Consider the following 25,392-nt stretch of genomic DNA (forward strand, 5'->3'; position numbering starts at 1 on the left):
CATGTATATGTCACATAATAATGAGAAAACTGCCTGGCGTAAAAAGAACAACTAAAAGAGCTTGAAAAATGACTGTGGGCATTTTAACCAAAATTATCTTGCAAACCCGATAAAAGGATATAAAAGATTATCAAAAATAATGAAAAAAATCTGATGGCATGGGACCTTTAAAGGCACACATCCAACACACTAATACTACAGTAGGTCCAGTAATTACACTTGATAAAACCAGTTTAATTGTTAATAGTCAAAGTAGGGATGTCACTATCAAATCTTTTTAGAATCAATTCTCCTATTGATTTTTGGTCAAATAATAATCGCTCCCCTACTATTCATTTTAAAATATGTTTTACTACCAACTATTTCTCATTTATGAGGGATGGACTTCGATCCTTGAACCTCCTTAAATATGTTTGTTATGAGTGTAAGGTATAAATTTGGTGTACATAATTTGAGACAGTGATAAGCTAAATGCTAAATGGTTAGCAAACTTGATTAACAGTAGCGTGCTAGCGATTACCATTCTAGGTAAAAAAATAAGAAATTAAATAAAAAACGCTCACTACCATTCAGCTCACTCATAAATCATGTTATAGTTATATACTATCATGTTATAGTTATATTACTCATCTAACTATCTTAAAAATGACTTTCAGATGCTCCTGTCATTTTTGGCAAAGTTTATCAGTGGCCCACCACTATGTCCGTCTTCAATAAATGGCAGTGTGAAACATTGGTTCCCGCAGCGCAAACATGGTTCCAGGGGGAACATTTATTTATTTATTTTTTATTTATTTTTGGTCCCGACAGCGCTTCGAGGCAGACATTTTGCGTCGACTTTATTTTTTAAGTCGTCTTAGGCGAGTTACTCGATTTTTATTCCCCAGTCCTTCGTCAAAGTAATGTTTGTTTAAAAAAAATAAACAATACAGTGCTATTTTCTTTATTAAAACTGCAACAAAAAATGTTTTTGTTTTTTTTTGGGCGGGAGCTGGAATGAATTATGTCAATTTAATTCATTTCAATGGGGAAAATTGATTTGAAACTGAGTTGAAAGCTTAGCGACAGAACGAATTAAACTCTTACTTCAAGATACCACTGCATGTAGCTTTAAGAGGCGTGGCCCAGTGAAGTAGCTTGTACAGTGTACAATGTACAGTAAGTAATACATACTGGTGCAGGGCATCTGTAAGGGATCTGAGTCAGTGCGGTAGTAGCCGTTGCGGCAGACGCAGTTGATGGCGCCTTCGCTGGTGGTGCGGCTGTTAATGGGACACTGCTTGCACGACTCGTCGCCCTGGGTCGGCTTGAAGAATCCCGACGGGCACGCTGAAAGACACAAGAGGGGGAAAGTTGAAAGGAACAATCTTTAGCAACGTTTACAATGGAGCCCGGCCAGGCTTCACGCTGGGACGAGAACCATGTCACTTAAACCAAACAATCAAAAGAAAGGTGACACCAATCAGTCTGGGATACCTGCTTCCGATTAAAATGGGCAACTTCCTGTTCAATTTCTAACATGGGTACTTGAGACCTTATCTTGATGATCTGATGTGATAGACATGGCCAATCAATTTCTTGTTGATCGGTAAAACTGGTGAACCATAAACACTAGTTTCAAACCTTAACCTTGTATTGAGACCGTAACGTTAAGCACCCAACCCGACTTTCAATCCTAACCTTAGCTGCAAACCCCATTTTGAAACCTTAACCCTGACATTAAATCCTAATTTAAAAACCCAAATTGACAACATAATTCTAGCAATGAAACCCTATCTCTAAACAATAATCCCGTCTTCAAATTCGAGGTATAACAATTAATCGATTAATTGACAACCATTCGATTATCAATTCATCAATTAATCATTTAGAAACCTTGTTCAACTTTAAATTGTCCAAATCCTCGCAATTTCAGCCGCACAACATGAAATATTCTGAGATTTCTGTAGTCCTCCATCAAATCAGACCGATTATCTTTGTGTTGAATCTAAATAAGACACTTACTTTGGAAAAGAATGATCAATATATTTGCCTATTTTGTGACGGATGTTACAGAACAAACCACTAACTGAATCAGAATGAGTTTATGTTTGTGCATTTTCTGCACTGCCAATTTGAAATAATATTCTGTTTTCGAATAAAGGAATGGAAACAATGTTTTCATACAATTCATCAATTAATTGAAAGAATAATTAACAATCGATTATTAAAATAATGTTTAGTTGGAGCCATACTTGAAACCCGAATTGTAAACCCTAACCCTAGCTTGAAACCCTACTCTCCAAACCCTAATTTTGAAAATCTAACTCTCATCCTAGCTGGAAGCCCTTCTTATAAACCCTAACCCTGGCGTGACACCTAAATTTAAAACACTAACTTGGCATCATAATTCTCGCTTGAAACCCTAACTTGACCGTAAATCTATTTTGAAACACTAACCCTTGAAACCCTCATTTCAAACACTATGCCTGGTGTAAAACCATCCTTTGAAACCCTACTTTGAAATCCTAATCCAGGCTTTAAACAAACACAGAGGCATTGATATAAAGAAAGCTACTTAAATATTAAGCAAATAATCATTCATGATCTGAGACTTGTTGGCTGTGGCCACTTTTGAAGTGATTGGAAGTGACTGAGTGGTCCAAACACAGCAGCGGCGGCTCGCTAGTGAGGCGGCTCTCGGCTCGACATGCTGCTCGTGTGAATAATTCACAGTTCTCTGCTTGCCCGTCGCGCATCTGCAGTGGTTCGTTTTCTGTTCGGAGCCCTTTTAAGAGTTTCCCTGCATGTCCACGACAAGAGAAGACACTGACAGCGAAACCTTTACTGGAGCAACTGTGCACGACTACACTACGTCTTTGAACGGATCTTGTGATTGCTGACTGTCATTGTACTTGCGCCAGGAGATGCGACACAAAGGCCCAAACCGTAACCCTTGCTTGAAACCTTAATTCTGCCTTGGAACCCAACTCAGACTTGAAAGCCTGCTTTTAAAACCCAACGCTATCTTAAAAACCCTAATTTGAAACCCCAAGGCTGGCTGGAATTCCTACTTTAAAGCCCTAAACCTGGCTTGGAACCCTATTTTGAAACCCTACGACTGGCATGAAGCCCTAATCTAATACCTAACCCTGGTTTGAAACCCTAATCTCAAACCCTAACTTGAAAATATAATTATGTCTTGAAACCCTCACTTTAAACCCTCACCCTGGCTTTAAACATTACTTTGAAACCTTAACTGTGGCTTGAAATCATAATTAGAAACCCCAGCCTCAAAACCTAACCTTTTTTCTCTCTCTCTCTATGAATTAAATACTTGGCAATTAAACACTATGAATTAAACACATGTCGTTAGCCTAATAGCATCGCTGCCTAAATCATATTTGAACATTTTCAGAAAACATGAAAAAAAAAAAGACCTAAAACAAACTAAGCAAACAAGAAGAGGCCTCGATTCGACCTTTGCGGATTACCATGACCTGGATGACTAAGAATCTACATAGCCATTTAAAAATAAATAAATAAATAAACACAAATCTTAGCAAGCACAGTGGTATTTTTAGTTGATATTGTGACAGCAAGTTAAAAATTGACTCAGGCAATTATGGTATTAGGCTAACGATGTGCTACTTGCTAAAGTAAACTCAAACAAAGCATCGATTTAGTACGCCGAGCGTCCACTTTTCCAAGCATTTCAACGCAGCGTGTGCTTCACTTATCACAAATATCTTATATCCACATGAAGTCGTCTCTACGTGTCATTGCGACTTAGCCGCTTTGACATGTTTGCTTTCTGCCATGATTGATGCCCGGCCGCGCTCTCTCTTCATGCTCCGAGTGAAACGTGAGGCGCGAACACTCCAAGTGCCAGTCGACCGTTTCGCAGAGGCCGGGGCCAAGCCGCTTGGCGGGGGAATTGCCATCAAACCGACTCCGAAAGGAAGCGGCATAGAGACGCGTTGACGGGGAGAGTGTTGGGGGAGCGTGGGGTGTGCGTCGAGGGTCCGCTGGTGGGAACGAAGAGGAGAGCGGGGAGAGGTCCGTAACGTCTGTGTTTGCAAATTCAGCGCCTCACTTCAGCCGCAGTTGATGATCGATGTGCCGCAACTGTGACAATCGCAACGATGAAAAGAATGCGAGGAATTAGCAAGTATAAAACTCCATGAGTCCTTTACTCCAGCAGGGAATTTTTTTATTCAAATAGTCTCGAGCTGTTGGCATGCCGGCGAATAATGAATAGTTCCCCACCGGGCATAAAACATCTAGGACGCCTTCTTTGTGGCCTTGCCAAGCCTCTTCTCCATTAATTTTCCAACAAATACCGCCTGTATGAGGTTTATATTATTTTTGTTCCATTTTCGTCAAAATTCAGACCTGTTTCCGACCCTGCTGAAATTCTCAATTTCAATGCACGAATGGCAATTGTTCCCATTTGCGTTGTACTTCACTTGTTATTGGTGCTTGGAGCCAGACCCTGATATCAAACCTAGAGCTGTGTTTTCATCTCAAATTGAAACCTGTACTTTCATCTAAATCTCCATCTTTAAACCCTAATCCTAGCTACTTTAAAACTAAGTTAATTCTGGAAACTGTCATTTGAAACCCAACTTTGAAACCCTAACCCTGGTTTGAAACCCTACAATAAACCCCTATATTGAAACACCAGCCTTGGCTTGAAACCCAACCTCTGGCTTACAACCCTACTTTGAAAGCCTAATCGAGGTTTAGAACCCGAATTTAAAACGCTGGCTTAACTTGAAGTTAAAAAACGTAACCCATGATTACAACCCTAATTTGCAACCCTGTCTTGAAATCACAATTTGAAACCTCTGCCTTGACTTGAAACCGTACTTCAGCCTTTGGATTTGAAACGCTAATCTTTGTTGGAAACCCAAAATTGTTGTTGAAACCTTAATTCGCGCTAATCGGAAGTCTCCACATAACATAAAATCATCTTTCATTCTTGTTTCCAACATCCGAGCGGCAGACGGTTCGGGCCCCCGTTTATGTGCTGCTGTTTTTGCTTGCCACTGAGCTCAAATGGGCTCAGCAGTGAACTCGTCAACGTCCGTGTGTTCCTTTGTAATCTTCCAAACAATGAATACCTTGCGCATCAAATCCACTTAAAGAGGATGCGTGTTTTATGTCTCACTGCGGCTCTCTGTCATTTGCTTGGGGGAGGGAGGGGGGGTGCATGAGGGGAATTTCCCCCTTGGCGTGCAGATGACAGATTTGAAGAGAGTTGTCTGATGTTAGGTGTAAGCGGGGCTGTGATTAAAAAAAAAAAAAATACAGATCAGTTTTAATTCTCCCAGAACGCCGCATTTGAAGTCGCGCTCGCGTCGGATGTCTCGTCCAACTTTTAGAAAGTGAGAGGAATAAATTATGGCTATAAATATTCGCCCGTGACAGCTGCCCCTTTTTGTTGCGACTTCCCCTCATAAGAAAAAAAAAAAATCAATAAAAATAAATAACTAAAGACATTGTCATGAACGTGGTTTGATTTCTTGGAGCAGACGTGCTGTCAGACCTCACAGTCAAAACAATAACAACAACAAAAGAACACCAGGCAAATAAGCTTTCAAGGGATGTAACAACATTTCAGGATGCGTTTCAAAACGTGCTCAAATTGTTTCCAGACCAAAGTGTTGTTTTTTTTTTGGGGAATGAAAATATCCTTGTTTGATTGCTAACATATCACCTCATTTGAATTTTAACACATCTCCCGCTACCTGGGCCCGTCCGTGTTTTACCACTTTTAGTAACACGTCACAAGACGAGAGCTTTCATTTATTTTTTAATTTATATCTACATTTTATTTTACGAGACTTACCGCATGGAAACAAGACTGTGCGTCAGGGTACAAATCACATTTTATACCAGCTAATTTGCTCCCTTTTTCTTTCAAAGGTTTCCAGGATCTCAACCTCAGGAGATTTATGACACGGTGGAGATGAGACCTGCAGCTGGAACCACCTGGTCCTTGAAATGTGTGTGTGTAACCGGAATGGAAACACACAAAGAGGAAAATAATTTGTTCTCAGACGAATTTGTATATATATATATATATAAATACCAATAAAACAAATAAATTTGTTTTATTGGTATTTGTCTCTTAACCATATTCAAATGTGAGAGACCCCACATGATGAGGAAAAAAAAAAAAAAAAGTGTTCTTCCTTCTCTTATAGTATGTGGTTTACTCGAATTGACCAAACACAGCACACCACATCACGATATATCCACCTTTTCCTTCCCAGATTGGGAAGGAAAAGGTTTGTTCCTCACCGTGTGTGGGGTCTCCCACAATTTCAAAACTGGTTCGGAGGTCACAAATCGGCACGCTACGTGTTTACCCCATTTTACAAACCCCAAGGCCAAATGCTGTTTCTTCTGCCCATAACGCCTCATTTGCAAAGAAAGAAAACCTGCATCAACAGCCTTCAACCCTGCTTTAACCAAATTCAACAAGATGGCCAGGATCAAGTGTTCCTCAATAAGAACATAATGAACACACGGAAGAGACAAAGGCGGACAAAGTGTATATGTGTGTGTGTGCGTTTTGCTGTGTTTGTGTGTTGTTCAGGGTGTGAAAGAGAAAGGCCGGGGGGGGGGGGGGGGGGGGGAGGGGGGGGGGGAGAGAGAGGAGCAGGGCGTGGATCAGACGTGCAAGCTTTTGTGAACGCTGCAGGAACGGAAAGTGCTGAAAGCGATGAAAATGGCCACTGTCACATGCATCGTGTGTGTGTGTGTGCGTGTGTATGAGGACAACGGGTATTTCCCAAAATGCCGCTGCGACCGCCGCTACAGTGAGCGGCGCGCAACCTCGGGGCCTCAACGGGCTTTGTTGTCTTCTGTAAAAATGTTGGTGGAATCACTGTGGGGAAGAGAAGAGGCTACTGGAAACACACACACACACACACACACACATACACACACACACACACACACACACACACACACACACAGACCTATGGACCATTAAGAGTCGTCAATGAACCTAACATGCTTGTTTATGGAATAAGGGAGGAAGCAAGAGTGCCCGGTGAAAATCCAAGCAAGCACCAAAGAACATGGAAACTCACCCCATCCATCCATTTTCTATAGCACTTGTCCTCATTAGGGTCTCGGCTGAGCTGGAGCCTTTCCCTCCTGTCTCTTAGTACTTGACGGGTACCCTGGATTTAGCAAACAACCGAACCCAAACTGTGACTTTTTTTCCATTAAATGTTGACTGATATTTGAGTGTTGTTGTATTAGCGGGACCCCCGAGTTGTGTTTCTTTCCATCACCAGCCCTCGGCCCCTCTGGAACACGAGCTCGCAATGTTTGCAACCCGGAACATTTGCAATTCAATTAGGACCACAGTCCAGCCGTCTAATTCAATCAAGCTTGTGCAAAAGCTATTAAACAACTGGCATTAGCTTCACCCTACACACACACAAATGAGCTTCATTTTATTTCCCCCTCTGGGTTTTTCAGGTCTGATGCGGTCAGCAGGTCTGCAGTCTGCTCTTGGTGTATTTTAAGTCACTTTCTATGTCTAGGACACCCTGATGACCAATAACATGACGAGGGGGAAAAAAATAAAATAAATCACCAAGGCTATGCTCATGTGATATATATATATATATATATATATATATATCTTCTGCTGCATGGTATGTCAAGAACATTCTGCTTTGAGAAAACTTCTCCAAGAGATTTTGTCCCATTGCTACCAAATTTGGAGGATGTATACTAGCTGGACGCAAAATAGCAAATAGTGGACATTTCGTCACTGCACGCACATGGCTGTGGGTGTACGAGCGCCCGTTGATCGCGGCCCAGAGCAATAACTAGTTTTGTATATTGTGAGTAATTTTGCAAACCTTTACTATGCTGTGACAAGCCTATACAACAAACCTACTGGAGAGCTAATACTTTTGCACAGTACTGAAAAGAACCCATTACCGCATGTTCATGCACATTAAGCTACAAAGAAGTCTATCTCCCACTGCCCAAGGGATCATTTCCGGTCTCAACTTTATACATAAAATGTCGCACATGAGCCCACCCGAGCCTCCACCATCTCGAGGACTGATATTTACGAGGACATCATGTAATGCTGTGCCTCTTCAAGGGAATATTGGTCACGCAATAAATAACAGGTGGGAAATTATTTCCCAGCTCCCAGGCTTATTTTTCATCGTCGGCTTAACTTTGGCCATGAGCGGTAGCAGTAGAGATGGCGTAGACAAGCAAGTTTGGCAGCTTAGCATTTCACTGTGTGCTACATTATGTTGGCTATTTTTGCATCCTTACTCTACAGGGTGCTCATCCAAATAGAAGATGATTATTCACCAATTGGACGTCAGGAAAGCCGGACGATTTTTTTTTGCTTTGACTTGCAAGGAAAAAAATAAAGTTACGAGCACTGAAGGGTGGCAGTCAAGCCAAATCAATTCCACAGCAAGCAGCAGTTTAGCTGCTGAACAATTCTTTTAAAAAAATTTTTAAAAAGAGGCTTCAAGCTGTTAAATGCCAGTCACAGTTGAAGTTTGCTGTCAAACTAAACATGGACTTTCCTAAGGCAAAGCCCACTTAGCTTAATGCTAACAAACAATACAAAACGCCATAGTCAGCCTAACGAATAGCATCACTGTCGCAGTGCTGAGCAAAGGGTATTTATTTTGTTTTTGTTGTTTTGTAGTTTGAGGTGTCACAAAAAGCCAAGAATATTTGCATCAAAGTCACTGCTTGACGTGTTCCTCGTCAAAAAAGCTTGTTGTCAAAAAAATTGCATTTTGGGGTTTTCTTCTACTGCTGATTGCTAAAAAATGGGAAAAGCTAGAAACAAACTGTTTTTCTAGTGAAAGAAGAGTCTACTCTTTCTCTTGGTAGGTTTACATTTTGGCAAAACACAATATTGTGTGGATCTTGAAAGATCAGTCTAAACGTCTGAGAAGTGTTGCAAAACTCCACCTCTTCCTTACGCCGCGGGAGCCGTGCGGCATTATGCCGCCTCAAGATCCAAAGTCTGAATATTTCTGAATGGCGGTTTTTGATTTTTTGATTTCCTGAAAAGCAGTGATTGGAGATACAAGGATTCTGCCTGGTAGCAACAATATACAAAACCTACACGTATTGGAGGGAGTTGTTGCGGCAACATTCTGTGTGCAGCGGTAGTATCAGGACCATAACAGAGACAGGCCAATCTCCTGTGTTTAAGGCAATGTTGTAATGGCGGGACAGGGGTGTGAAGTTGATTCCACTTGGGTGAGTATTCTGGAGAAACAACACCTACACGGAACGGGAGTGGGGCAAATTGTCGCAGCAATATTTCGAATGAAGGAGTGTGAAGTTTAACACCTGACATTAACTTCTCCAGCCGGTTGGTGTCGAAAGTGATTGTCACTATAATATTACGAGATGACGTGTCAACGTATTAAAAAAAAAAACAAATACAAAAAAAACAAGGCGGTTGCTGCAATGTCCCGCCTTTGTCATGTTCAGTCTAAAAGACCAATCAGCTTCCTCCTATTCCACCCTGTGATGGTTCAACCGGTTTGATTGCACTTGTCTTCGAGCATCTTGCGACCATCTTTTGAAGACCAGCCCGTTCCCAGTCGTCTTTATTTAGTCAAGGGGCTTCACCAAAACCACTTCCCCCAGTTTCACATCTGGAAGTTGGCCAGAGCGAGCGCAGTTTCGAGTCAAAGCCCTCGCTCAACCTCAAGGCCTCCGACGCCCGCGTCGGAAACCGGAGACGTGCCACTTTCACCGTCGTGTCACAACACGCATACTCCATTGTGCCAGATGATGTTGGGGTAAATGACACCCTCTCATTTAAGACACGCCCGAGAGGATGCCCACTGTTTCCAGCTGAAGGGGAAAAGAAAAGGCTCAATGAGGAGACTTGGGTGCGATCAAATGTCAAAAGTCATTGTTGAGGCAAAGAAAAGAATGTAGGAGGACGCAAACCACTCGACGACATGGGAAATGTTGATCCTCTCCTAAGGGTGCACTGACATGATCAAATTATCATGAACATGGATTTTTTTTCTATTTATTCATCCACAAACAGATATTTGGGTCACATTTATACGTAGACTGCAAAACTTGGTCTTGTTTTTTTTATGGCTGGACTGTTTTTTATTGCTTTTTCTTTTTTTAATGAAAATTATTCAAAAATTTGTTGTCGCTATTCGGGGCCTGTGTAAGGAGCAAAGCAGCCCATATCTCTATTGCTCGTAATTTCTTTTCTGAATGAATACAGCCCACACCATTAATCGTAGCCCCGAAAATGACGTATCAAAAGTATGTACAGTATATTTTTTATTGTGCATTACCTTAGCAATGCAATTCATCCCCCCCCCCCCCAGAAAAAAAGAATACAATTTCATTGGAATCGAATAATGAGCGCACCGTGAAAAACGTGTCGCTTTTTCCAGACATGATGCTCAGGGTAACTGTGACTGTGTTTTATGCCTTATTCGGTTCACACTGGTTCGGTTCTCTTCTTTATCTTGACATTGCCCTTTTTTCCCCCTGAAAATGTAAACTTTCCCTTCTTTCTCGATTGGAAGGATGAGAAGAAATTCAGCCAAAAAGAAGGAGTACCCCACCCCAAAATGCCCCAAAATTCACTGGGATAGGCTCCAGGTGCCCTCCACCCTAATGAGGGTGAGAGCAAGCACAAAAAAAAAAAAAAAAAAAAAAAAAATGCCTAATGGGCTAAAATTCCTCATGTCTACAGATTATATACCTACATGTTATAGTCACGTGCGAAGCCATTGTTTTTTGTATTTGTATTTATTTTTTATCGAAGCGTACCCCCTTACTCATTTAAAATGTATCTGCACTACAACATAACCTTACTGTGAGCGTCCCCAATAGTGCCCTTTTCTCCACCTCAAGGACAACTAGTTGCTAGGGGCAACTGGGACAAGTGTCATACTGGACGAGGTGGCTTCCCCCTGATGTTGGAAGCGACCGGCAGTGGAAGGAAGAAGGGACGGACAAGGACCGATTAACTCAGCGGCCCGCGCGCAGCAGAACACTCCGGATTTCACTTCACGGCCTCACGGCGAGCCACAGCTCCAAAAAATATCATCAGTTTCCCGCTGATTCCAATCTTCTCTCCGTGGGTCAGTCGCTATTCTGTACCCTGAATCGACTGTATTTGTAGAAGAGGGAGCGTGAAGGGGTTGGGGGTGGGGGCGTAATTTGGCGGTGAGGTGGGTTGGAGGGTGGTTCTCTTTACCAAGTCCAAACAAAGGCAGCCCCAGCTTCGTGACTGAGACTCCCTGAGGTGCAGTGGAGCTGACGGACAGGTGGTATAAAGGGTGTGCAACGCGCTGTCCAGTCAGAGGCGACAAGGGGAAACGGAAGGGGGTGGGTGAAGAAGCCTTTCTTTATTCTTTATGGGTGTGTTTGGGGGATGGGGGGGGGGATCGTGGCAAGGAGCAGCTGGTGCTGAATTCTGTCACTTAGCCCACCAACACACACGGGAGGTGTGTCAGCCAAAGGCACGGGATCAACGTGAATTGACGGTATCGCCTTCTCCCTCAACAGATACTTTAGTCGGAAATAGCTCAAAATGTTACGATTGCTCCCTAGAAACGCCTCAATGCGGGAAACAGGCGGTGAAGCGCTCACAAAATAAAAACATTTGAAATAATAAATGAACATTTTACTGGGCAGCAGAGTGGAATTGTGGTGAGCACTAATGCCTTGTCAGGCTTTTATTTTGAAGTTGGCCTCCGCAGCTTGTCGGAGGCTTCAGCTGTGAACAATCGCCGCCGCGGCCAACCTGCCAACTCGAGCTGGGCTCCTTGACTGGATGCTTTCCTGACCGCAGTTTATATCACCATCATATACTGTTGCACCCAATATCAACACAACACCATCTCAAAATCATATTCCATCACTAATATGTTAAAAAAATAAATAACTTATTTATTACACTGTAATTGATTAAATAGTAGAATATGGCGCTACCTCGCCAGCGTTAGTGGTTAGCAGCTAGCTGCCTGAGTGCCCGGCAGCTGGAAAACGACTTTTCCGAGGCAGTTTAATGGGCGAAAATAAATAAAGAACTAGGCTTGCTCAAATGCAAGGGAACGCGCTAGCTAGTAGCTACACACATTCTCGCGACTTCTGAACCTGGAATGATGGAAAAATGGCAGCCTGGATGCAGTGTCTTAAAAGTATTATTATTATAATTTTTATTTTTTACAATCAATACACTGTAGATTTAAGTCAACGGCATCAAATAAAGAAGATATGGACATAAACAATTTAAGGTTGACTTCTGCTATAACGCGCGGTTGTAATGTAAACAGGCCCGGCACGACACTGTTTTATCAAGACAATTAATATAGATATCATGCATCCAAAAAGCATTTGCATATTTTGGTGAGGCTAACACGCAACGGTGGCTTCGAATTGTCAGCCGCAAAAAGCAGAACTAGTTGAAACTTAACCAGTCACTCGTGTATATGCTGCAGCTTTGTGACCAACATGTGCTAAATGCATAACTCATCACCTCATGAAGCATTCAAGCGTTGACATGACACAAGAGCAAAACAGCCCAAAACAGGATTTGCTCCTGAACGCAACCCGACTGAAAATAGGAAAAAGAAACGGTCGTTGAAATCCGCCCGGTTCCTCCCTGCAACATTACCCCTGCTGCTATTGTTGGGACGTGATTCATTGGAAGGCTTTAATGGATGCTGTTTAGCGGTGGCGCACATTAAGTAGCGAGGCGCTGGCCCCAGAAATTGCGCAGTGAGTGAAGGGATGGACTAATTAGGCTTTAAATGTGTCATTGAGTCTTCTAAAACGCGGCAACCCTCGGCTCTTCATCCGCTGTCTTCTACTACATCCTTAACCCTGAAACAGGAAGGCCTTGGCTGTCTGCTCTGCCTCCCATTTGTCCAAATCAATGGGGGCTGTTCAGCCCAGACCCAGGAGGTCAGTGCATTTAAGTACGCGGCTCACACACAGGGAGGAGTGCCTGTGGGGGGGGGGAATGGGTAAATGCTCCGTTGCCTTGGCAACTGTGCTGCTGCTGCTGTTGCGGAGGGTACACCTATAGGGACCTCAATCCAACTCTTTTGCTGTCTGAGGTGATTTGTGCCTGGAATAAAAGATGACGGTCTTTTCGACGTATCGATTCAAACATGAGGCATTAACGTGAGTGACTACCTTCGTCAGAGCCTCGGCAGTTGAACAAAGGTAGTCACGAGAGGATGTTCAACCTCCGTTTTTCAACACACTTGAGCTTTTTTGGAGTCACATTTCAAGGGGACGTTATTGAAAATTGACTTTTTAATGGCTGGTATACAAATCGTTGGGTCTCTGGAGTGCCTGGCCACCCATCAAGTGTGAAAGAGAACAAATACAGTATCCCGCCATCCCGGGATAGGCTCCAGCACACCTGCAACCTAATGAGGATAAGCAGGATAGATTCAGAGCCACTTTCAACTCCGCTGTCCGAAACACTATCATGGATGTCAAAAGCAAACGGTAAGCAGAGCTGCATTGAGGTTTGTTGGATGTGCAGATTAACCTTAGTTAACAGTGTTACCTTCTAATATTTACGTGATTGCCTTTACTGTCTTCATGGGCGCTTATTTCCCCCCCACCCCCCACTGGGTTCTGCTCTCGTATTTAGAAGCCACTGTAGTCAGAGCTCAGTCAATGGTTGTCACGGTAACAAAAGCCAGACTCGCCGTTGGCCAGGCAGTATATGGGGTGGGGTACGCAGTCGCTCACTTACAACAGGTAGGGTCAGTCCCTTAAAGCGGGCTAACTTCAGGAAGACAAGTAATACGGTGCGTAACGTGTTTGATAATTCTTGATCCTTGGGGTATTCTGATGAAAACATGTCATAAACATGTTATTAAGACACCTGGAAACTGTTTTAAATTGTTAAAAAAAAAAAAAAAAAGCAAAATATGTCTCCTTAAACAACAGTCCACCTCGTCTTCTTGGCATGACTGGCCACATTCCATTATGACACATCTGACATTTCCACAAACAGACTCAATGTAAAAGTATAGTGCCGGAGTACAAGCCTCTAGCTTCTTCAGGATGGCTACTGTGTACTTTACTCAGGAGGACTGCCGCATAAGTCACCAAAACAGCCTCTGTTAGGCTTACCGTGAACCAGCAATTTGCTCGTAGGAACTCTTTATTCTGCTTGTTTACAGACGTAAATACGCATCGAAGTTAAAAGAGCGGTCGCTGACTAAATGTAAGCGCTGCAGAAGTACGCAATGTGATGAGGAGGCTGTGGCAGATTAGTTTTGGGCTCCTGGAGGCAGAGGGATTATGGCAGGGAGGCAGCGTGGGTTTCGGAGGGTGGGGGTCACGTCAGTGCTACTCAAGACTGAAATCCCCGTCCATTGGCAGGCTTTGGATGGAAATGCCACGTGCAAAAATTCTCGACACGTTTGAACGAGGCCGGAATACCGAAATAGATGCGGGCTTTTGGGAATCTGTGAAGGTTCAAACTCTCCCACAGAGAGTAATAAAGTACATTTGATCAGGTTGGGTAGACATAGACAGAAAAGACAACATGAAGGTTTAAGAGCATGAGAGAAAGCGCCAGCAAGACATTTATGCGGAGATCTACGCATTTCATTATCACGCCTTTTTTGTCATTCTTCTCAGGAACAGCAATAATGTTCCTGAGTAAAAAGAGATGTAACATTTTTCCTTAAATTGTTTTACATTTCTGACCTGAAAGTGTTTTCAAAACAACATTTTACTGTAATTATGACCTTAATACCGCAGTAGCATCGGTTAGTGATTTGGGGGTCACAGCGTTAAAATTTGGGTTACTTCACTGCCATAGTAATGGAACGCCGTCGTAAACTGAGGGCACGCTGCAAATGTTGAAGTTGGATACCAAAAAATACTTTCAACTATGATTTGGGGATTCCTGTAACTCTAAAATGGGTCATTTTGACCCGAAAAGACACATCAAAGTCCTATTTTCAGCTCCTTTTCTAAACTGACGGTCAACATAGCTTATAACGTGTATCAGAGATGTTGTGTCTCATCTAATTTGCACGATCAAGAGAATCTCCTCCCTAAACCCGAATGGTTTCCTAATGACGTCAACATTAAAATATCAGAACTTTGGCTTACAGAGAACACAAATAAAGCAATCGCCAATGGAGATGCTTGGCGTCTCCGCTTCATCGAGCACTGCAAAGTATGCCGCTCCACCCGGGGGACTCCGCAGAGGTCAAATACCTTCTTATCAGCACACTAACAGGTTCTGCTTGGATAGGCTCAATTAGCCGGCGCTTAGTAGTAGTCCAAGAGCGGGGCCACACTATCTGCACAAGAACCGTATCAGCAGAACCGCGCGGGTGACAGAAGAGCCGGGCTCACAAAGGCTCGATTGTGCCGGTTCCTTGGAAGGATGGGAAATGGGAATTTTTTTTTTTTTTTTTTTTTTTTTTTATGTAAGGCTGATAGGAAGATGTCGGTGACTCTGTGGGTAAATGACTATTCGCAAATAATTGGGCATAGTAATTGATTATTACAACGAATTCTGGAAGTAATAGTAGATTAATGGCGTCTTCAAGAAAGTGAGCTGCTTCCGTCTCTGTCCTGAAGGCTAACAAGAGCGGGTGTCACTGTCGATAACGTTTCTTCCTGAGGATTTGCGATTGTAAATATTGGACAAGTTCAACATTTACGATGGTCGGCCTCAACTGTTTTCCGAGCAGATCGGAGAGTGAAAATCTTAAGTGAATCTTCAGTGAAAAACCCAACACATCCCACACCACAGGATTATCAGTCAAGATCATCTTTTAGAGACATCCGATTATCGGGACTTTGACCAGAAAAAGGAGGGGGGGGGGGGGTAATGCTCAAATTACACCCAATTATTACATTATCCCACTATTCGGGAAAAACACAAGTACCTTAATTGAAGCCTCCCGAAAAATGTCATAATTGCAAATAATAATAGTTTAAGCTCTAAATGCACCACAAACTTTAAACACAAACACTTTCACACCTTTTCACTCACCTGACCCTTAAAAATCAATGGCTAACAGAGGGTTTGTTTTTTTCTTTTTCATAGCTTCTTATGAATAGCAGACTCTCCGTAACTTCTGCTACCAACCCAGGCTAAAATTATCTCCTCCCTCACATACAAAGATGTTATTCACAGTTGAGATGCATCACTTCAGTATACTTCCTTGACACCAAAGATTACTTTGACTTTGGCACCATCTTATGGCATCTTATAGTATCACACAAAAAACACAAATAGGTGAGTTTTTCAGCACAGAGCACAGGATAGAATATAAAATATGTTAATAGGTGAATTTGTGACTAGGCAGCAAACACCTGGTCTATAGAGCGCAGAAATAGTTCAGAACACTCAAAGCATTATCTCTTGATTGCAACCATACATAAAGATGGCAAGTTAGTAAAATTAACATGTTTGGGAGATGATCTCTTTGTGTTATCGATGCATCTCTCCGATAAATTGTTTACTGACTAGGAAAACCTGAGATATAGTGCTCAACAAAATTTGGATTTTTCCTTCTTAGTGGAGGTCTGCGTGTGAGATTCAAGTTCCCTTTTCAATATGCCTGACTGCACTTTTATATCTTAGACAATTGAATTCATTGGTAGGGCAAGTCCACATGTGTTTTGGTCCCTCCGCAACATGACGTAATTCCTGGATCGCACATTCCCCGGGTAACACAACAGTGACCTACACTGACGGATAACTGTGTTTGTTAGAGGCATAAGTAGAATCATAGCAAGTCACTCAGTGGTGGGAAGCCCGCCTGCTGGAGTCGCGCACGAACAGATGGAATTAAATCTGCTTTTTTGCCAAGCTTTTCGCTGGCACGGTTCCCCCGTTGCTGCCCTTTAGAAGCGCGGTACGATACTGTGAATGAGCCGTTGCTAATTACTCCACCACGGAGTGATCCCGGTAATCTCACAACTGGGAGAATCGCAGTCGTCTTCGAGCTTGTGATGAAAATCTCACGAACACGACGCTTCCCTATGCATTCGCTTGGGGGCCGCTGGATGGAACATAACGTGTACTCGTGTGTTGTCGAGAGTCCGTCATCAATATACGACAGTCTCTTGGCCCACTCTACGTAAAGACTGAGCTGTGTTGTGTCTTCTTGGCGCGCACACATCTGCTTCCTCCTGCTGCCCTAGAGACAAAAGAGCGCACAAAGAGCCACCTAATTGCAAGCAATCCGTTGAAAATAGGTCATTGATGTCGGCGTCGCGCTCCAAATGCACCGCGTCCCCAAAATCAATACGCAAGTCGCTATATTTAGGAAGAAGGTCGCAAGGCAGAGATATCGAGGCTGACATCGACGCATCGGCTCTGCTGGAGGTTAAGAAAGCTTATTTTAGGAGTACGCGTCTTGTAAAATGTCTTCTCCACTGAGGGTTGCTCCAGAGGCAGATGTCCCTCATGATGTCTAAATGTCACATTCTGCTCCGAGTCAAAGTCATAGTGTTCTGTAAAGCATGGTACAGTAACCCACAACCCCCTCCCCCCGCATATTGGCAGCGCACAATTCAAAAATTCACCCATTCACATTTTTTTCTTTTCTTCTGTGGAACCTAGCTCTAGCTACACGCTGAAAAACTGACCAATTTGAGGTGTTTGTGCTCTTGATGTGTCAAAAAAAGATGCCAAAGCCCTGTCTAAATAGGAAAGTAGTACAGTGTATGAGTATTTAAAAAAATAATAATAATTTGTATGTCAGTCGGAAACCACCATAGTCATAATTATAGTAAATATGTGTTCCAAAAATACTGTCCAGGAATATAAAACAATCAAAAGAAAAAACAGTAAGTGTGGCGGTACCTGAGCATACCTTCTTGTGGCATGTGACCTCAACCGTTCCTCGAAACTGCATACGGTGGGACCGTCGTAAACAGACGACCCCCCCACCCCACCCCCTTTGAATCTATTTCCTGGGTGCTACGTGATTGATGCACACACATGGCAGAGAACACATTTCGTATGTGGCAAATTAAGTACCTCAACCTTTTATGTTAAAAGCTCAGCCTTGTCTATACTCGACTGTCTTGTCGACACAGATGTGCGCATGAATTCTTCACATGCTTTAATGAGTACTCCCATTCTTCTCTGAGGTGTTTGTTTTTTTTTCATCACTGCCATTTTTTACAACCCTCAGCAGAGTCAATTTATGTGTTTATAGTTACCGAGCGCTTTCCCAAGAGCATACCATCACGCCGTGCGGTCAGGAGATGATCTTTAAGGACTCTTTCTTCTCAGTTTTGGCACATTCCGTCTTCCTCTGAGTTAGCAGTTTTTCTTTATTTAAGCCATCACCACTTGCATTTTCACAGTGGGAGGGGGAAAAAAATCTAAGACAAGAGGAAGGAGGCATCAAAACAATCTCATTAATAACCGCGACTAATGTAATCCAGGCAGTTCTTGAAGTTGCAGAGAAGAGATCTTCTTTTTGAGGCGGGGGAATCGAGCAGAGGTCCTGGTGTGTGTTGAGGCAGGGCTGAATGTGCGCAGACTGGGCCGTCAAAAGGCTCGGTAGAGACGATACAGCCCTGCAGTAATCAAGAACACTGGTCTCGGCAGGAAGTGAGCATTTCCCAGGCTTCAGTGGGAGGCGGCGGGTTACTTCATTTCGGGCCCTGAGGACTTTGGTACATGATGTTTTGTTAAACCTGTTTACTGTAAAATAGGTCGGTTTCTGACCTGAAGCACATCTCCTGATTCCCCCCCCCCCCCCCCCCCCCCCTATTTAAAACCAGTTCCCAGGTGTCTTAATAACGTCTATGAAATAATATTGTGAAAATACCCTAATGATCAAGAATTAAAGCTCACTTTACAATTTCTTGTCTTGCTGAAATCATCCATTCAAAGAGGCAGGCCCTGTGTCATGCGAGCGAGCAATTGCATATCCCGCCCCATATACTGCTGGACCAATGTTAAATCCAGTTTTTGATACCATGACTACCGGGACATAGCCTGAGCTTTGTATCCAGAGAGGTTTCAGAGACTACCCTTCTCGCCACATCGACAGTTAAGTGTACGGCGGGCTGGAAATCGCCAGCGAGAGCGGGCCTGCCGTCCAGCATTTGGCCAGAGTCGCTTATCAGAGGCTAATGCTAACTTGCGCATCCAACAAAATTCCATGCAATTCTGCTTAGCTTTTGACTTTGTCGTGATACTGGAATGCATGTTGTACCCATGGCGGATGAGGGTATTTCTGCATGATAGTGTTTCAGACAGTGTAGTGGTTTGAAAGGGGCTTTGGATCTTTGGCCAGGCTAGCTGATCATGTCATGGATTGAGAAATGGAGTGTGCGGGAGGTTATTATGTAAATTAGCCCCAAAGTTCAGACCAGCTCGCTCACAGACACATTTTCAAAAATGGGTAGATAATTAAAGATTGACTTGTTTGTGTAATTTCACTTAATGGGTAGGCAGAAAATCCAGAAGCTATTTGTATACAAACCATCAAAGTTAAGTTAATTTCCCCTAATACTCCCCCTTTAATTCAGTATGCAGCATCCCTACACTGTTCGTGTTTAAACGCTTTGGGATGCACAGGAAGTGGTTCAACAATTTTTCCACAACGGGCAAAACAGCAATTTTCTCATTAGCTTGATGTCTTCTGGTCTCACCTCCTCCAACTCCACAAGACTGGGACAAGACTGGGATACAACCAGAGGATCCCTAAGGGCTTCACAGAATAAACTGTGGGAAAGTGGATATAATGACAGCGGAGAGACCTCAGCGTAGAAGGGGAGACATGAGGGGGAGCACATCATTCTCGCCTATAAACCTCAGTCACAACTACAATGTCCTGGTAGGAAAATAGGGAATGAATAGTTAAGGATTAGCCTAGCAATTGCCGCTACGCCTTTCATCCACCAAAGTATCCTCTGGATGAACCCGCTTCTTTACACGGGATATAAGAATGGAGCGCCGTGTCGACGCGCACCTTCTCCCTGGAAGCTTGGGAATTCCGCCAGAGAGCGGCACGGCCTCATTAAACGGAGTGTTTTATTTGCTTTGCAGCGGCCCAGGGGGAAGTAAAAAAGTTTTAACAGCCAGAAATTTCTGTAAGTAGTGCGTTTCTTAAGCCAAGCTGTCCCCAACAGTGACGGAAAACCATCACAACCCCCTGCCACCAAGCACCACCACCGCTGCCACCACCCGTCCCCTCAAACAGGCTTCCACAATTAAATCGGGTCACGGGAGCCAATCTTGTTGTCCTGCTCAGCATCAAGTGTGCTCATCCTGCTCAATGACTGAGGAAAACGAGTGCGGCCAACACAAAGCAGCAGTGTGTGGGAATATTTGCTATTGCAAACAATCAGACAATGGATGGCTGTGATGCGCGGATGACTTCCAAATATGTTGAAATCCAAAGAGGCAGAAACATTAATTTTGGTAGGAACTTGTTGATTTTGCACAGATGGGTGGTGAAATCCTTTCTTCACATCCTTATTAATAAAGCGCAACACGTTTACATTTGGATCCATCAGCTCTAAACCACTGCAAGCTACAACCCCAACAATAAACATGATGTTAAATTAAAACCCCTTGGACAATGTTAGTCCAAAATCAACAACTTTTTTTAGGAAGGGAACATAGTCTTAAACACATACAGATTTCTAACATCTTAGCCAATTTTTTAAATGTGAGTGACCCCACGCAAGACAAGGAAAAAAAAAAAAAAAAAAAAAATCAGCTGCACTTATAGTGCGCGGTGTACTCGAGGTGACCAACACAGCACCACAAATCTATATCTCCACCGACAATTGCGAGTTTCCTCCCCCAAACCAATTACAGTCACAGAATCTGTAGATCGACCAAGCTCGGTGTTGATCAAAAAGGACTTGTGATTGGAAATATTGAACAGGTTTAACATTTACGATTGTTGCCCTGACTGTTTTTCGAGCAGATCGAGGAGGAAAAAGGGTCACCTTTTGGAGACCGACACTTGGGCTCATTGTGATTGAAAGTGAAGGAAGCTGCTCAAATTTGGCCTGATTGCTGGTATGTATACCATGCTTATTTTTATTTTTTTTAAATATATATCCATCCATATATATATATGTATATATCCATCTCGAAGTCCAGAAATGGTGTCTTACATCTGGAATGTGACAAATGTATTGAACAAACTACAGGAAACAAGGTCTCTGCAGTAGATATCGAATTAGCAATGTGTGACAGGAAATGTGATGAAGCTGAAGTCATCATAGTCAAGGCTTCTATGGCGTACAATTCTGAATGGTCCTGACTTTGCGGTCCAACAGTCTGTCTCCAGCCCATCTGGACGTCACCACCAAGAGGACTTTATGAAAAACCTGTCAAGAGTTGACCCCTAACCCCCCCAACCCCCCACAAAAAAAGACCACAAATTCAAAGTGAACGAAGAGTCAAACTGTATCGGAGGTGGTGCTTCCATGATGAATAGAAGCTGCGCTGCAAACTAAGTGTTGGTGTATGGTCCAGACAGACAGCCAGTCTGGATCAAAACCAATGTGGCTTATGATCCAGCGGTGAAACGAAAAAAATGGGATGACAGGCTGCAGAACGAAACAATCTGTTGGGCAGAGAATCTGAAACTCTCACAACACATGGATATATATCACCTGCAATGGAAAGACAAAGCTCACAACTGAAGTACCAACCAACTGGTCACACTGTCTATTTGAGGTACAATCAAGTTCCGCAGGTAGCGGTAAAAGGCATTTCTTTTAAGGACATTGAGAAGAGGTAGACTTAGGCCAGGGATGTCAAAACGTTTTCCACTGAGGGCCACAAAAATGGAAGGAAAACTTCACTGTGTGAAGATGCGAAAACCAATTCAAAATGGTGTAGGTCAACATATGATGAGCAGTTTGGGGGGGGGGGGGTCTAAATCTCATCTTGGTGGAGACAAAGCAAAACGTTATTAGTATTGGCATGGGATCTGCATTTTTTTTTATTTATTTTTTTGCAATAAAAAAATATGGTGATATCCTGCAACTCAGTATTGGCCAGTATCATATTCTGATAGTATGATAACCTTGAGCAAAAATATCACGGTTTTACAGTATTGCAATCACAACTCTGAAATGCATTATTTTGAAATGTTTGGGAAAATAACTTTTTTTGACTGTTCACCCCCTTCCAGCAGAGCTAGTATGACTAAATAAAAGGCTCAGGGTTGAGGAACGCTACTTGTAAATTTGTTTCGATTTGATGAGATCGTTTTTTTTTTTTTTTTGGTGGGCCAAATTTCTGACAAATCAGGAATTCATCCGATCAAGGGTGGCGAATTGATCCTCGTTACCGCCACGACACCACACAACAAATAGGTTTTCAAATTGTCACAGATGAAAAAGCGAGGCGGCCAACTCGCAATTGGGCTTGAAACTTTATTGGCACCTTGTACGCTTGGATTTACTCGAGAGGCTTTCCGTCTAAACTGTTGCTCCCCTTCTTTGATCCAGACACATGCTTTATCTATCAGCCTTCCCGAGTCGACAGGGAGACATGAATTCTTCAACCAGACCAGAGTCCAGTACCTCTGAGAGGGTAAACGGGGATGTTTGGACTAAGTCCCGGCTGTGTTGCAGATGAGCATATGGAATTGAACAGTTGTCATGATGACCTGTCCAGGCATCGTCAAGCATAGCCATCAGTTCCCTCATTTGTCACTTTGCTATTCTTTTCTTCGCAAACACCAGCCAGACTGTCCGATGTTATCAGGCGTCCTGGTTCTTGGGTTGAGACGGAGATAGGGCGCCACGAGAAGGAACCGGTGCCCCCGAGTGGAGCCCCCTCGGCAAACAAGATGAGTGATCATGTGTAAATGGATGCGCTGTTGCAACCTGAGATGCAAAAGATGGTGGTGGGATAACGTGCGACTAGCAGGGCGAGCCTTGCTTTTCTTTATGGAGCAGAACACGACATTTGTGTGCGGGAACATGTGGAAGACGTTAGGGGGGGCTTAACGGGCCGTGATCTTTCGGGCCGGGGAGGGCGTGCGTGATTCTCAGGGACGACAGGCCACGTTATCACATCAACGCATGATGGATGGGCCGTGAAACGGAGCATGATGAAGTATACGTGCACGGGTATAAAACGTTACGGTGCACGTATTGTTGCTGCATATGGTGGCGCACGTGCATCGCAAAGGGATTTTCTGCACTCACTTTAAGTTAAAGGATTGGCTTTCCGTCTAACCTTATTCTCGTGTGCTGTCGAGCTCATGTATGGATGTGTGCAGGATGCAGAACAGACAGTGAAAGACTGATGGACAGAAAAGAAAAAGAAAAAAAAAACACCTGGCCATGCTGAAATCTCATCAGAGACCAGAGAATAAAGGCAAGGGAATGTTTCCAGGGGCAAGAACCATGGCTAACTGCTTCGCCTGCTGTCACTCCAGCGTCCAACGACCAACGACACCGTTCTTAGCTCAGTCGTGTCACCAAAAAGATGCTGAAGTCCCATTGCCTGTGCTGGCATTTTAGAGAGAAACACTGGCATTGATGAACATCTGGCGCCTCATTCTATTCCTCACATGCAACTGAACAGCTCCAAGCAGCAGCTGAAGGATAGATAATGTCACCATAACAATGCTGCGCGAAAAAGGGGGTGTTCTAGCAAGAGACTGGCATAACATCCAACCGTTTTCTGTAGCGCTTGTCGTCATTAGGGTAGCGGGTGAGGCGAAGCCTATCCCAGCTGACCTCTGGCGAGAGAAGTCGGGTTCACTCTGGACTGCCCTCCAATCAATCACAGGGCAAATATACACACGCTCACAATCACACCTACGGGTAATTTAGCCTCTTCAATGAACCGAACATGCGTGTTTTGAGGATGTGGGAGGAAGCCAGAGGACCCAGAGAAAACCCACGCAGGCACGGCAGCACATGCAAACTCCACACAGGAGGCCTGGTCGAGATTCAAGCCGAGAACCCCTCTATTGTGAAGCAGACGTGTTAACTACCACAACACCCCGCCGCGACTGGCATTACAAATCCATTTATTGTTTGGCGCAGGACCAATTAGAACTCAAATGAAATGGCATAGGAGTGAAGTTTTTGTAGATGACAGAAAATTGAGGTCTTAATTTCCCTTTTCTTTTCTGGCACACTACCGTTGGCTTTAGCCTTTCTGTTGCATTTTTGCTAATGTTTTCCTTATGTTTTTAAGGCAGTTGTCCTTAACATTGAGGGAACTTATATAACTTTTAACTTTATGGATACAATTATTTACTGACTATTACGATCTGTCATCAACAAATACTGTAAATAAAATATTAAAGTGACAAGCAGTGATGAACAGGCCGACGATTTGCTCGGCCAGAATTAGATCCCAAATGTACATATTTACACAGTAAGAAATTTGCTGTGTCGATCCACATAATCCAAATATCAAATAATCCTGTCTCGCCCTTTTGGAGAAGATGTCTCACTCTCATCTCTCTCTCTCTCTCCCTTTCTTTTCTGTGTTGGAATGACAGCGACAACACCTGCACTCCAACAGCAGTACGACAGCGAGGTCACACTCTCACCAACGATCTGAATACAAACACTGGCTGGCAGATGGTGCCGGAAGCATCGGCAGCCAAGCTGAATGTTGTTTTATCACAAAGACACACACACACACACACAAATCTTTTCTGAAGGGGGATTTTCTGCAATGACGGCAACCTAAACAAAGTTACACAGCAGGCTGGACATACTCTAAGTAACACTTTGCATCGTCTCCCATCACCTCAAGATGGGACTGGCTTGTTTGAAGAGGGCAAACCAATAGTTACAACAATGACTTCATTTGTTTATATGAATAATTATTGCTTTATGTAAAACCGGTCTGTGGTGCCTAAAATGTTGGGGATGGGTGTTTATAAAAAAAATAAAAATAAAAAAAAATCTGAATAAGCAGAGGAATTTGTCTCACAAACACCAATCTTTCATCTTTGTTTGCGCGGCGCACAGAAAGTCCTGAAGGGTGTGTTTTCATTTGCATTTTGTCATCTCACAGCATAAAAAGACAATCATCCAGTCATCAGCGTGTTTACCTCCCAACCCCCAGAACTCCTCCATGTGCGCTGTTAGTCAATTAGAGGCACCATTATAAGACAGTGGCACCCGGGGAAATAAAGGCAGCGGTGTGGAATTGTCAAGGCTGCGGGGTTGATTCGTACCTTTAAATCTTCTCCAGACGGAGCGATTTCAATAATTGGGGTGCCCGCACTGGATTAGAGGGGCTTATTAAGAGTTTGCACCTCCTCTTTTCTGTAATATCTTGTTCAATCTAAACAACTATTTTATATTCCAAAGCATTGACTCTCTTTCTCAGCGTAAGGTTGTGCAAGTAAGTATATGTTATTAGCTCCACCT

General features: G+C 43.3%; 1 protein-coding gene across 4 annotated transcripts in view; it reads right to left on the reverse strand.

The window, feature by feature from the left end:
• Positions 1-25,392, reverse strand: part of ephb2b (eph receptor B2b) — a 134,982-nt gene that overhangs the window by 37,068 nt on the left and 72,522 nt on the right. For all 4 annotated transcript variants that reach the window (XM_061687166.1, XM_061687164.1, XM_061687165.1 and 1 more), the window contains exon 4: positions 1,174-1,329. In XM_061687166.1, coding sequence (XP_061543150.1) covers positions 1,174-1,329 — 156 coding nt within the window. The remainder of the gene's footprint in view (positions 1-1,173; positions 1,330-25,392) is intronic.

This window comes from Phycodurus eques, chromosome 10 (assembly GCF_024500275.1).
Source record: "Phycodurus eques isolate BA_2022a chromosome 10, UOR_Pequ_1.1, whole genome shotgun sequence".
NCBI classification, from domain to species: Eukaryota; Metazoa; Chordata; class Actinopteri; order Syngnathiformes; family Syngnathidae; genus Phycodurus; species Phycodurus eques.